The sequence below is a fragment of the Spermophilus citellus genome (assembly GCF_964194105.1).
Source record: "Spermophilus citellus genome assembly, chromosome: X".
Classification (NCBI taxonomy): domain Eukaryota; kingdom Metazoa; phylum Chordata; class Mammalia; order Rodentia; family Sciuridae; genus Spermophilus; species Spermophilus citellus.
Window position 1 is genome coordinate 5,309,912 of NC_138190.1, and position 15,045 is coordinate 5,324,956.

General features: G+C 41.6%; 1 protein-coding gene across 1 annotated transcript in view; it reads left to right on the forward strand.

Moving 5' to 3' along the window:
• Positions 1–10,833: 10,833 nt before the first annotated feature.
• WWC3 (WWC family member 3) overlaps positions 10,834–15,045 on the forward strand; it is a 112,266-nt gene continuing 108,054 nt past the window's right edge. The window contains exon 1 of the mRNA XM_081276922.1: positions 10,834–11,524. Coding sequence (XP_081133048.1) covers positions 11,241–11,524 — 284 coding nt within the window. The 5' untranslated portion in view covers positions 10,834–11,240. The remainder of the gene's footprint in view (positions 11,525–15,045) is intronic.

The following is a 15,045-nucleotide window of genomic DNA, read 5'->3' on the forward strand; positions in this document are numbered from 1 at the left end:
AAAAAAGATTACTCATTACTGTGTGGGATAAATCCTCCTTCTTGTTTCTGCAAGCCCAAGACTTCTGAGCTGCTGTGCTTGGCTCAAGCAGAGGTCTGGAGTTTTAAGAATCTGTTTTTCCAAATACACAGGGGACAGAGTCATAATCCTAAACAGGAGAGAGTCCAGCTAGGAGGAAGCATCTGGCTCATGGCAGCTGCATCTTCCTAAAATTATGGTTTGCCTGGAATAAATTTTAAACTGGCCTACTAGCATTGTGTTGAGCAGAACCCATGGGATGGAAAGGAAAAGAAGTAAAACTGTAGCATTGGGAGGAGAGGAAGGAAGCCGGTGATGCTGAGTTTTCATAAATTGGGGGGAGAAACTGATCTCTCTCTCTCTCTCTCTCTCTCTCTCTCTCTGTGTGTATGTGTATGTGTGTGTGTGTGTGTGTGTGTGTGTGTGTGTTTTAAAAATCTCAGGTTTACTAACCCAGGTACACATCTACACAAATCGAGGAAGTCCCACTTGAGAACAGTACTCCCAGGTTTCTGGTCCACACAAAACATCCAAACAATGACTATTTTGATTTCAAGTCAAATAAGTATCTAAAGTTTATGTCTTTAAATAAAATCATGAAATAAACATCAAGGAATAAGCCCACCTCAACCCCATTCAAATTCCTGAGCTCAGGGAGAGGACTCCTTAGGGATCTTTGCATTTTCCTCTTCCTTCTCAGCCCCAAAACCAGCAAAACAGGAATGAACAAGAATAACATCTTCTAATCTCCCCCAAGTCCTGAGGATTTGCATTATTTAAATATATGAGAATCACCTATAATTGAGTAACTATTCTAGCATTTAAAGAATGCCAAACAATGAACCATTTCTTCTTCAGACCAAATCTAGCCCATTTGTTTTCGCTAGCACAATGTGTAGAATTACTCAATGTGTTACTTCCTAGAACAAGGTAGGTAAGACTTCTCTAGCAATACTGTATTTATTTTTCTCACTCTAGCACTTGATGATTGCAGCTGTCATGGATTTCCCTTTTCTCTAGATTCTCAAGTATTGCAAATGTGCAGATCCAATTTTGTACCTTACATTTGATAAAAAAGGTTATCCTTTGGGGAGAAGGGTGTAGAGAGAAGGCAGAATTTAACAGTAAAAAGCTTTAATCTCTGTCCTTGCTTGTTTGATTTACTCTGAACAATCATTTTAAAGACAGAATTCTGCAAGTTCTGTATCAGTATATTTTAACAGCTTCAGAAAGGGGATTTTCCAGAGGGTCTGGGTGGAGGAGAACAAAAGTATTTGCATGTCCTTTCCCCAGAACCTAAGTGGATTTTTCCTGAGCTGTTTTCCCTCTGAAATCTTGGTGGGAGGATCAGTCACTACAGTGCTCAGACTTTTATTGTTGGCATGACTGTTGGTATTACTGTGGAGGAAAGAAAGAATGCACAATTGTGCACTCAGTTAAGACTAAAGACTCCTTTACCCTGCAGTGTTGTGTGTGTGCATGTGGTTTTTAGTCCAACATGGAAAGCCCCACTTGACTGTAAGAAAGACAAGCCTTATTCTCCCTAACAGTTAATGCACGCGCACGCATGTGACTTCCCAATTTATGGCAAAACTGAAAGTTGAGAGTTTCTTCATCCCTCTACTGACTTCTTTTCTTTCTCAACTCTATTCATAGGTTTTTAGGGACAATTATCAGATAACTTGCACAAACATTACAAATCCATAGGGACTAGTGGGGGTAATAAAGGTCTTGGTCACCACAAATTCTGCCTTCTTCCTCTCTGATTCAGTTTCTTTTAGGAAGACAAAGGCAAGAACCTCACTTATCTCAGGCAGAGTGGTCCAGAGGTGGTGATGGGAGCTTGCAGATTAAGCTTTTTCAGGGAGGGTCTCCAATGTCATCATTGGCATGCCTTGTCACATTCCTTTCTTATCTATTAATGGGAAGATCAAATGAAGAATACCTATAAATGCTATGATGATGAATTCAGTTCATGTTTACTAAGTGCTTAGACAAGAGCATGCACAGAGGAGACTATCTTAGGTTAGGCTCCCTAGAAGTGGCTGAGATGAGGTTCTCTCTTTTTTTTTTTTTGTTTCTTTTTTGTTTTGTTTTTTTTTTTCTTTTTAGAGATGAGGTTCTCATGTAAGTGACTGGGAGCATGTTTCCACATGTATGAGGGGCAGAATAGGGCAAGGGAGGAGTTGGTAAAGCTATAGTTTTGGAGGAGTCTAGCTTCAGCCCAACTGCCTGAGGAGCATTGGGTATGAAAGGCACTAGAGTTTGTTACACCAAGGCAAGATGGTCTGGCTGTTATGCTGCACAGTCAGCCCCTGGGGGGAAGGTGGGTGTAAGCTCTCTGACATGTCTTGTCAATGGAGGGTTTTCTTCATTAATCTCTGGAGAAAAGTCAGCCAAGGCCACCTGTGACAGGCGCTGCAGCATCTGCTACACAAATCAATAAGGATTTGATGACAGCACCACGGAGCTCAGAACTTAGGAATCTTTTTTTTTTTCCCAGTCTTTTATTTTATTTTATTTTATTTTATTTTTTGAGATAGGGTCTTGCTAAGTTCAGGATAGCCTTAATCTTCTGGCTCTCCTATCTCATCTTCCCAAGTAGATGAGATTACAGGTGCACATCATCACATCTGGATAAAATGTACATATCTTGAGTGTATTTCCTGGTGAATTTTCACTTATGTGTAACATGCATGTGAACAGCACCTAGATTAAAATATAGAACATTTCCAGAAGTTTAAAAAGTGTCACTGTGTCACTTTCCAGTCAATAAATCAGTAATCCCTCAGAAATAACTATTCTTCTGACTTATATCACACAGATTAATTTTGCCTGTTCTACAGTACCATATGAATGGCAATTTTGCAGCATGTACTTTTTTATGTCTCTTTTTTGCTTGTTTGTTTGTTTGTTTTTTCTTTTTTTTAATTGGTTGTTCACAACATTACAAAGCTCTTGACATATCATATTTCATACATTAGATTGAAGTGGGTTATGAACCCCCAATTTTACCCCAAATGCAGATTGCAGAATCACGTCGGTTACACATCCACAATTTTACATAATCCCCTATTAGTAATTGTTGTATTCTGCTACCTTTCCTATCCCCTACTATCCCCCCTCCCCTCCCCTCCCATCTTCTCTCTCTACCCCATCTACTGTAATTCATTTCTCTCCTTGTTTATTTTCCCATTCCCCTCACAACCTCTTATATGTAATTTTGTATAGCAATGAGGGTCTCCCTTCATTTCCATGCAATTTCCCTTTTCTCTCCCTTTCCCTCCCATCTCATGTCTCTGATTAATGTTAATCTTTTCTTCCTGCTCTTCCTCCCTGCTCTGTTCATAGTTTCTCTCATTATATCAAAGAAGACATTTGGTATTTGTTTTTTAGGGATTGGCTAGCTTCACTAAGCATAATCTGCTCTATTGCCATCCATTTCCCTGCAAATTCTATGATTTTGTCATTTTTTATTGCTGCATAGTACTCCATTGTGTATAGATGCCACATTTTTTTTATCCATTCATCTATTGAACGGCATCTGGGTTGGTTCCACAGTCTAGCTATTGTGAATTGTGCTGCTATGAACATCGATGTGGCAGTATCCCTGTAGCATGCTCTTTTAAAGTCTTCAGGGAATAGTCCGAGAAGGGCAATAGCAGGGTCAAATGGTGGTTCCATTCCCAGCTTTCCCAGGAATCTCCAAACTGCTTTCCAAATTGGCCACACCAATTTGCAGTCCCACCAGCAATGTACAAGTGTACCCTTTTCTCCACATCCTCGCCAGCACTTGTTGTTGTTTGACTTCCTAGTGGCTGCCAATCTTACTGGAGTGAGATGGTATCTTAGGGTGGTTTTGATTTGCATTTCTCTGACTGCTAGAGATGGAGAGCATTTTTTCATGTACTTGTTGATTGATTGTATATCCTCCTCTGAGAAGTGTCTGTTCAGGTCCTTGGCCCATTTGTTGATTGGGTTATTTGTTATCTTATTGTCTAATTTTTTGAGTTCTTTGTATACTCTGGATATTAGGGCTCTACCTGAAGTGTGAGGAGTAAAAATTTGTTCCCAGGATGTAGGCTCCCTATTTACCTCTCTTATTGTTTCTCTTGCTGAGAAAAAACTTTTTAGTTTAAGTAAGTCCCATTTGTTGATTCTTGTTATTAACTCTTGTGCTATGGGTGTCCTATTAAGGAATTTGGAGCCCGACCCCACAATCTGTAGATCGGAGCCAACTTTTTCTTCTATCAGACGCAGAGTCTCTGATTTGATATCAAGCTCCTTGATCCATTTTGAGTTAACTTTTGTGCATGGTGAGAGAAAGGGATTCAGTTTCATTTTGTTGCATATGGATTTCCAGTTTTCCCAACACCATTTGTTGAAGATGCTATCCTTCCTCCATTGCATGCTTTTAGCCCCTTTATCAAATATAAGATAGTTGTAACTTTGTGGATTAGTCTCTGTGTCCTCTATTCTATACCATTGGTCCACCCGCCTGTTTTGGTACCAGTACCATGCTGTTTTTGTCACTATTGCTCTGTAATATAGTTTGAAATCTGGTATCGCTATACCGCCTGATTCACACTTCCTGCTTAGAATTGCTTTTGCTATTCTGGGTCTTTTATTTTTCCATATGAATTTCATGATTGCTTTATCTATTTCTACAAGAAATGCCGTTGGGATTTTGATTGGCATTGCATTAAACCTATAGAGAACTTTTGGTAATATCGCCATTTTGATAATGTTAATTCTGCCTATCCATGAACAGGGTATATTTTTCCATCTTCTAAGATCTTCTTCTACTTCTCTCTTTAGGGTTCTGTAGTTTTCATTGTATAAATCATTCACCTCTTTTGTTAGGTTGATTCCCAAGTATTTTATTTTTTTTTGAGGATATTGTGAATGGAGTGTTTTTTCCTCATTTCTGTTTCAGAAGTTTTGTCGCTGATATACAGAAATGCCTTTGATTTATGCGTGTTGATTTTATATCCTGCCACTTTGCTGAATTCATTTATTAGTTCTAGTAGTTTCTTTGTAGACCCTTTTGGGTCTTCTAGGTATAGAATCATGTCATCTGCAAATAGTGATAATTTAAGTTCTTCTTTTCCTATTTTTATGCCTTTAATTTCTTTCGTCTGTCTAATTGCTCTGGCCAGTGTTTCGAGGACTATATTGAATAGAAGTGGTGATAGAGGGCATCCCTGTCTTGTTCCAGATTTTAGAGGGAATGCCTTTAACTTTTGTCCATTCAGAATCATGCTAGCCTGAGGCTTCGCATAGATAGCTTTTACAATGTCAAGGTAAGTTCCTGTTATCCCTAGTTTTTCTAATGTTTTGAACATAAAGGGATGCTGTACTTTGTCGAATGCTTTCTCTGCATCTATCGAGATGATCATATGGTTCTTATCTTTAAGTTTATTGATGTGGTGAATAACATTTATTGATTTCCGTATATTGAACCATCCTTGCATCCCAGGGATGAATCCTACTTGATCATGGTGCACAATTTTTTTGATGTGTTTTTGTATTCGATTCGCCAGAATTTTATTGAGGATTTTTGCATCTAGGTTTATTAGAGATATTGGTCTGTAGTTTTCTTTCTTTGAGGTGTCTTTGTCTGGTTTCGGAATCAGGGTGATGTTGGCCTCATAGAATGAATTTGGAAGAGCTCCCTCTTTTTCTATTTCCTGAAATAACTTGAAAAGTATTGGTATTAATTCTTCTTTAAAGGTTTTGTAAAACTCCGCTGTATACCCATCCGGTCCTGGGCTTCTCTTGGTTGGTAGTCTTTTGATGGCTTCTTCAATTTCATCCATTGATATTGGTCTGTTCAAATTGTGTGTATCCTCCTGACTCAGTCTGGGCAAATCATATGACTTAAGACATTTATCGATGTCTTCACTATCTTCTATTTTATTGGAATATAGGTTTTCAAAATAATTTCTAATTGTCTTCTGTATTTCTGTAGCATCTGTTGTGATATTGCCTTTTTCATCCCGTATGTTAGTAATTTGAGTTCTCTCTCTTCTTCTCTTCGTTAGCATGGCTAAAGGTCTGTTGATCTTATTTATTTTTTCGAAGAACCAACTTTTAGTTTTGTTAATTTTTTCAATAGTTTCTTTTGTTTCAATTTCATTGATTTCCGCTCTGATTTTAATTATTTCTTGCCTTCTGCTACATTTGTTGTTGTTTTGCTCTTCCTTTTCTAGGGCTTTGAGATAAAGTGTGAGCTCATTTATTTGTTGGTTTTTTCTTTTTTTGAGGAATGACCACCAGGCGATGAATTTTCCTCTTAAAACTGCTTTCATTGTGTCCCATAGATTCCGATATGTTGTGTCTGTATTTTCATTTATCTCTAAGAATTTTTTGATTTCCTCCTTTATGTCTTCTGTAACCCATTGATCATTCAGTAACATATTGTTCATTTTCCATGTGATGTAGGATTTTTCCTTCCTTCTTTTATCATTGATTTCCAGTTTCATTCCATTATGATCAGATAAAGTGCATGGTATTATCTCCACCCCTTTATATTTACTGAGGGTTGCCCTATGGCATAATGTATGGTCTATTTTTGAGAAGGATCCATGTGCTGCTGAGAAAAAAGTATATCCATTTGATGATGGTTGATATATTCTATATATGTCAGTTAAGTCTAGGTTATTGATTGTGATATTGAGTTCTATAGTTTCTTTATTCAACTTTTGTTTGGAGGATCTGTCCAATGGTGAGAGAGGTGTGTTGAAGTCACCCATAATTATTGTGTTGTGGTCTATTTGATTCTTGAACTTGAGGAGAATTTGTTTTATGAATGTCACAGCACCATTATTTGGTGCATAAATATTGATAATTGTTATGTCTTGTTGGTGAATGGTTCCTTTTAACAGTATATAATGTCCTTCTTTATCCCTTTTGATTAACTTAGTCTTGAAGTCGATTTTATTCGATATGAGGATGGCCACCCCTGTTTGCTTTCGAGGACCGTGTGCGTGGTATATTTTTTCCCATCCTTTCACCTTCAGCCTGTGTATATCTTTTCCAATCAGATGTGTCTCCTGGAGGCAGCATATTGTTGGATTTGTTTTTTTTAATCCATGATACCAGCCTATGTCACTTTATTGGAGAGTTTAAGCCATTAACATTCAGAGTTACTATTGATATATGGTTTGTACTTCCATCCATGTTTGATTATTTATCCTTTTTTAAAAAAAATTAGTTTGTTTCTCCATGATTATCTTTCCCCTCGCCCTCTGTCTTTCCTGAGGCACTTCCCACTGATGGTTTTGGTTATTGTTTTTCATTTCTTCCTTGTGTAGTGTTTTGCTCAAAATGCTTTGCAATGCTGGTTTTCTGGCTGCAAATTCTTTTAACTTTTGTTTATCATGAAAGATTTTTATTTCGTTGTCATACCTGAAGCTTAATTTTGCTGGATACAGAATTCTTGGTTGGCATCCATTGTCTTTCAGTGTTTGAAATACATTGTTCCATGACCTTCTTGCTTTCAGTGTCTGTGATGAAAAATCCGTTGTTAACCGTATTGGTTTACCCCTGAATGTAATCTGTCTCCTTTCTCTTGTAGCTTTTAATATTTTCTCTTTGTTCTGTATATTGGATATCTTCATAACAATGTGTCTTGGCGTTGGTCTACTGTGATTTTGTGTGCTCGGTGTCCTGTATGCATCTTCAATTTGTATATCTGTTTCCTTTTTTATTTCTGGAAAGTTTTCTGTAATTATTTCACTCAGCAGGTTACTCATTCCCTTGGTTTGAATCTCTGTACCTTCTTCTATCTTGATGACTTGTAAGTTTGGTTTTTTTATGTTATCCCATAACTCTTGGATGTTTTTCTCGTGATTTTTTACCAGCCTTTCTGAGTTGGCTAGACTGTTTTCAAGATGATATATTTTGTCTTCATTATCTGACATTCTGGCTTCTACTTCCTCCACTCTGTTAGTGATACTCTCAATTGAGTTTTTAATTTGGTTTATCGTTTCCTTCATTTCTAGAATTATTGTTTATTTTTTATAATCTCTATCTCCTGATAAAGATGCTTAACTTCTTCTTTTAGCTGTTTATGTAATTCCTTCTCAATGTGTTCTTTCGCTGCTTGAATTTGCTGTCTTGTATCCTCTTTAAGGTTCCATTCCATCTGTCTAAGGTGTTCCTTGAGTTCTTTATATGACCATTTTTCTGATGACTCTAGGTCCTCCTGAATATTTAGGCTGTCCTGCATTGTTTGTACTCCTTTTCTTCCTTGCTTTTTGAAGCTGCTCATGTTACTTCTTGTTCTGTTTGACTGCTGAGTTACTGTTTACTCCTATAAATTTATTTGATGCTGTAGCCGCAGGTTTCAATGAAGTTATCTCCTCCCAGAACTTAGGAATCTTAAGACCTCAGTTTCCCCATCCAGGCTACCCTTCCTTCAGTCTCACAAAGCCTCCTGAGTCCTGAACTTGAGGCTGGCACCCTGGCTTCATTTTCAGACAAGCCACGATTATAATAGTCCATTTCTTTGTTTAGCACAGACTCTATGCTGTTCTGTGCAGTATCCCAACCCCCAGCACAATGTCCATGCATGGTAGGCCCACAGCCTGTCTTTTCAGCTAGTCAAAACTGGTAGAGAAGGTTCCTCACCCCAGTGAAGGCCAGTCAGCATTGGCCTCCTTGAGCTCCTGATTGGTGCAACTCCTCCCACACCTTATACTTTATCTAGTGTTGTTTACTTCTTGCCTTGTCTTCTGTGTATCCAGTGTGTGGAGTACCTGTTCTCCTTTTCTTTCTACCTCTTTCTGTAGAGGTTTCTTTCACTCTAGTATGCTCCAGCCCCACTCACATCAGTTTTGCGTGATAAGATTTGTATCTGGATTTGTGAGATTCTGAATGACCATGTACCCAGAAGGGTGGAAATTCAGCTACAGAATGGCCATTTTTGGTGGTAACATGACTGCAGAGTGGGCAGAAAGGGAGGGGAAAAGAAGACAGTAGCAGCCCCATTGGTGATGAATCATACCAATCAGAAGGAAAAATGTCAGAACAGGGACACTCAGAATTTGGGGAATTACCTGGCACATCACAAAGTACAGTTGTCTTTCAGTGTCTGATAGGGATTGATACCAGTTCTCCTCACCATACCAAAATCCTTGGATGCTCAAATCCCTTATATAAAATGGTTTAGTATTTGCCTATAATCTACACAATCCTTCCATATACTTGAAGTCATCTCTGTTACTTGTAATACTTATTATGATGTAAATGCTATGTAAATAGTTGTTATACTGTATTGTTTAGCGAATTATCACATGGAAAAAACCTGAACATGTTCAGTGCAGATGCAACCATCATAGGACTAACTACATAGTACACACCAGCAACAACATGACGTCTTCTGTCCTTGGTTGATCAATCCTGGAACTCAGAACTCCTGAGTAGGAAGGGCCAACTGCATTTGCTTTTGTAAGCCTTCTCCCCTTTCCCTTGGACACCTAAAAATTGTTCATGTTTCACTAAAAGGACCCAAGTGTTGGAATTTCTACCATAGAACATTTGGGTTGGAGTACAGATACTTGGGGAGCAAGGAAGTTTCTGTGTTGTGGAGGTCTGAGGAGGGAAGAAAGACCTTCCTTAGAGACATTCCTGTATCTTCACATTCTCCTTTTTAGAAAGAACTCTTCCTTTTATAAATTAGTACTATTTTACAAAAAATAAAAAGGAAGGTAAGTAATCTTTTGAAAATCTCACCCAAGGAATACAAGCGACTGTGAGTTTTCGGGGGAATTTTCCTAGTCTCTTTCCCTGCATATCTGAATTTGGATCACTGTTAGACTTTTTACTAGATATTTTTTTTGTATCAATAAAGTGATTAAAAACCTCCCTAATACTTTCTTGCATTTCCTGGCATACTATCTTATGGCCTGCTCTGGCTGTGGAGCACTAAGTAGTTGGGGAGTTGGGAGCAAGACACACAGCTCCAACTCTGGGCCTTCTTTTCTCCACTATGAGATGTGAGGTGAACAGAAGTTACCATCTAGGGTTCATTAGGAATTGATCCAGCTTCCCCCCCGCCCCAGCAGTGGCCTACTTAGATCTCTGCTCAAACTATCGGATCCCACAAACTGGATTAAGAGCTCAGAAAGGGTTATGAGGTCTCTGTCTAGAGTGGAGACCCTGGGCAAACCCTCTGGTGTTCTTCTGGGAGGGCTGCGAACTGGCCACCTGCTCGGCTGCAGGCTTCCAGTTGTGTCCTCCCTACCTTACCCAAGAGTACCACTGCGGGTTCTTCCTCCAGCTCCCTAGTTCCTTCTGCCTCTCCTTAGCGTCTTCACCCATTTTTCCGGGACCAGCTTGGGTATTTTGGGTAACCCCTAACCCCTAAGGTGCGCATAGAGGGGAGGACCCCAGATGTCCAAGGCCTAGGAACTGGGGAAATGAGGTGCCCTGCCTTTTCTCTGGAGAACTGTTGGGGCCCTAGGAGTCAGCCACAAGCTGGCAGCGCCTGCAGCCCGGGTGGAGCGTCGTGCTCCTGGCCCTCCTTTCTCTCCGCGGTGGCCCCGGGGGCGGATTGACGTGGCGGCGCCCATCCTGGCCCCGTGCGGTCTCCCAGGGCTGGAGGAGGTGGTGCAGTGGGAGCGAAGTGGGAGGAGCGCGCCAAGCAGGAGAACTAAGGCAGAGGAGGGGCAGCCGGGGGTGGGGGGGTGGGGCTAGTAGCTGAGAACTGAGGAGGAGTCCCTGAGGGAGACTGGAGGAGGAGCTGCGAGCGAGCCGGAGCCGCTGAGGGAGAAGGAACGTAAGGGGAAAGCTCAAGGCAGAGGCCAGAGGAGGAGCCTTCGAGAGATTGAAGGAGGGGCAGGGAGCAGGGGAGGAGCATCTGAGAAGGGGGTGGAGCCTGTTGCGCCCCGCCCCTCTGACCGGCTGCACCGAGGAACGAAGATGGCCGGACGGGCCGGAGGAGCAGAGGGGCCGCCGACAGCGGTGGCTGCAGCTCCAGCTCTGGGACTGTGACTTCGCGCGAGGCAGCGACCCGGGCAACCGGGGCGGAGCGGGCGGCGCAGGCAGCGGCGCACGAGGCTGGTTGGGCGCCGGTGCGCGGGCGCCCGGCGGAGGATGCGCCGGGTGCGGCGGGCGGCTCCCCGCGGCCGCCCCCGCGACCCGGGCGCGGGGCAGTAGTGCTGGCGGAGGAAGCGGCACGCGCGGGGCGGCCGGGCGGCGGCGGGGCCAGGGCCGTCATGCCGTGGCTAAGTGGCGGCCGGCGGCGACGGCGAGGACAGTCGCGGGAGGCCCCGCGGGAGCCGCCGGCGTCCACGCAGTCCCAGCGTGAGCCGCCGTCGTCGGCACCCCCGGCCGCAGTCCCCGCACCTACGGTGCCCGCCGCGCCGCAGCCGACTCGTGCCCGAGAGAGCGCCGAGCTGCCACTGCCCGCCGGCTGGGAGGAGGCTCGCGATTACGACGGTCGTGTCTTCTACATCGACCACAACACGCGCCAGACGTCGTGGATCGACCCTCGCGACCGGTAAGGGGGCCGCGGGACCTTAGCGTGGGGGGCCATTGGCCGGTGCTGCCGGGGGGATGCACTGGCAACATGCCTAGCTCAGTGCAGGGCCACCGAGAGCCCGCTGGCGGGAGCAAAGAGCAGGGTACCCCTGTCCCGTGGCTACAAGGCCAGCATGGGTGCTATGATCTGGGTGTCTTCACTCTCAGGGCTGATAATGGACCGGAGCCCTGCGGTCCAGCTATGATCACGGCGTTACAATCCCTTAGGCCCAGGGAGAAGACCGAATACGCCAGGAGGCCTTTGGGTTTGGGCGAAGTTTGTACGTCCCAGGTTGGGGCGAATATCCATCTCCCCAGTACCCCTATCCCAGGGCTCTGGACGAGGATGTAGGTGTCCGCTCTCAGGACCTTGAGTCTCTGGAGCGCAGAGTCCCGGTCTCCTCCCGGCCGGCCCCGTGTCGCGGAGCGGACACTGATTCGGTTCCCTCACGTCACCCACTGTCCGGGGCCTGGGAGTTGGGCCCCTGGAATTTCCTCTCCCAGGGCTGACGGATGGCCCTCTTTTCCTTTTTCTGTGGTAGCCTCGCCCATCCCTTTCCCGGGCCTCTTCGGCCCATCGCACGGGCTCAGGCAAGATGAGCTGTCACCTTGTATCACAAACGTGCGCCCCAGCTTCGGGGTGTGGGTTCCTTGCCTGGCGGGCTCAGCCTGGTTTCCATCCAAAGCCTGATGCCAGACGGGCACTTCAGGGATTCCTAACCCTTTTGGAGTTGGGAGAAATTGTTCCCTAACTGTTGGTTTCTCTAGCGCCTTAAAAATCAAGTGAGTTAACTTCTGTTTGAAATAGCCTTGTGTACTGCAGCCCGAATGGAATATGATTAGTCCCATATGCTTTTGGAATAAGTGAAAAACATGAGTTTAAGTTTCCTTTTTGTGCAATATATGCATAGGGCACAAAATTGTTTTATTATTCATGTGAATAAATCTGATCAAGTAAAAACAGATTCTTCTAAAAGCACTACCAGATTTTATTTAATTAATTTCATGTAATGAAGATTTTCCTTGACTTTTGTTTGATTCCAATGGTTCATCTGCTTTTGGAGAGATGTATTTTTTGTGGTTGAAACCAAGTGTTTCCACTGGTTATCTGATATCTTGTCCTCTCTAGAGCAACTTCTCTCCACCCTGGCGTGAGTGCCAAAAAGGAAATACTGCAGGCTTCCTAGTGATTTCAAGACTGAAAAGGCCCAGTGTGGTGACATTGTGCCTGCTTCCTCCCACCTACACAGGAAAGGCAGCCTGCATGGCACTGGCGTTTGAAAATAAACTTGTAAGGAGGGAAGCTGCTGACTTGTTTGAAGATTTCTCTGGGTTCAGATGGAGAACAACAAAACAAAACAAAAGGATGGAGGTTCCCCAATATTCTCTCTGAACATTGCAGACTTCTAGACTCAGAAACTTAACATAAATCCTGGCACAATTTTATGGGTTAAAAGGATGCTTGATTATTTTGAAAATCAGGTGACATCATATTATAATTTCAACCAAATGTTAGAACCACATCTGTTTGATCAAACCTTAGATGGTTCAGGAATTGGTAGAACTGCTTGGAATGTGGTGCCCTTTTGTACTTATGTCTGTTAAAAGCCCAAACAACTGGAAAATGAACCAGTTAAAAATAGTGTTTTGCTTAGAAAAGGCTAAGGCTCATTTTATGAGGGTAATATAAAACAGTTGTGGTTGTACTGGAATTGGGACTCATGATGAAAGATATAAATGTAAGAATTTTTGTTTCAGTGGTGTAACCTGTAACATAGGTATGCAGACCAGCTTGTAGGATCTTTGTTTCTATATATTTCATACACATCTCCTATGTTCCTTTTTTCGGAAGTCTGTTTGTTACTGAATAACATTTTTTTACCCTTTTCAGACATCACTTATTTTGTAGGTTCTTTAAAAGTCCTGTTTCTAATGCTAAGTGTTGATTGAGTGAACTAAAGTGGATATTCTACTTTTTTTTTGGTAAAGTAAAAGCATACGTATACTTTTATGAGACATTGTTTTTATAGTGAGTGAAAATTCAGCCGGGACAGCTTGAACTTCAGCTCCCATAATACCTTGCCCGAAATATGTATGGAATGTTCAGCAAGCCACAAACATCTCCGTAGAGTGTGCTGAAGGGTGTAATAGTCATTCTTCTTCCTCTTTCAAAACACAGCGTTGTCGATTTTTATAGGTGACTGGTAATCCTTTAAAGTTGTAATTAACTTTTATTATATGGATGGGACTGTATGTCAGAATGCAATGTTTTCTCCATGTGCATCTGACAGTTAAAACCCTTTTTGTGTTGTGTTTGCTTCACATGCCTGGAAAATGGTGTTCAAGAAATGAGAACTTTTACCAGTTTCCAAATGGAAAGTTGAAAGGAGAGCGACAAATAAATAAAAGGTTTCTAAAGAAAATGAAATTATGGAGAAATAAATAAATGCAGTAAGTTAGGTGAAAATTGTTGATTTTAAACATTTATTTCATATATAATTTAGTAAAACCTATAATAGCATGAAATATGCTGCTGTTAGCAAAACTAAGGGCCAAGAGATGTAAATGCAATTCCTTCCAGAGTATTATAGTAATTTCATTCAGTGTTCTGTTTAACAACATTTGATGTTGCCACCTTGTAATACTGGTGAATTATCATAGCTCTATTTTTTTAAATTACAACAAAGAGAATGCAAGCCTAAGGAAACATCTTTTCAAATGTGACTACAAGTGTATCAAAGTCTCAGTATTTTATAAACAGATTTTTTATTTTATTATTAATCTTAGGTTTAAATTTATTATTTTATAGACCAATATTATGAATATAATTTTTATAGTGAGTTTACTGCGAATTGTCTCCAAAATTTTTGTTACAAAGTTAATTCACTATTTCTATGGCTGGCATTTTCTTTGCATAACTCTTAGGTGGTTTACATTAGTGACACACATATATTTGGCATATGTTAACTCAGTACAATGTTCACCTTATTAAAAGGTATTTACCATCTGGCAGAAAATATGGGAAGAAAAGTTTTGTACCTTTGTAAAAATTCAGTCCCTTTAATAGTTGTGTGTATATATATGCTTCCTGCAGGTTTCTTTTGATATTATTCTGTAGAAGGACCTGAGTTGTTGAGACTGAATGTTTTGCTTCCTGTAGCTCAGCTGGAGTTGTACACTACTGGAAATGCCAGCTCTGGGCATCTTAAGAATGGAAGGAGAAGTCACATTTGAGATCAAAGCAGAGTGTAAATAATTAAGATGTGGTGGAAGACCAAGATTATATCATGGCATGAGCTTTTTTGGGGGAACCATTTGTTCATTGCACAGGATTTGGCCTGTATCTCATGGAAGCATTTTGTGATATATTAAAAGTCCTCAGAACTGGCTTTTGCTTTAAAAAAAAAACAGGAAAAAGAACACAAAATTTATTATATGCCTAAGGTACGAGAGTATTCATCTTCAGTCTTTTGTTCTAAGGAGAAAAACAGTACAAGGCTC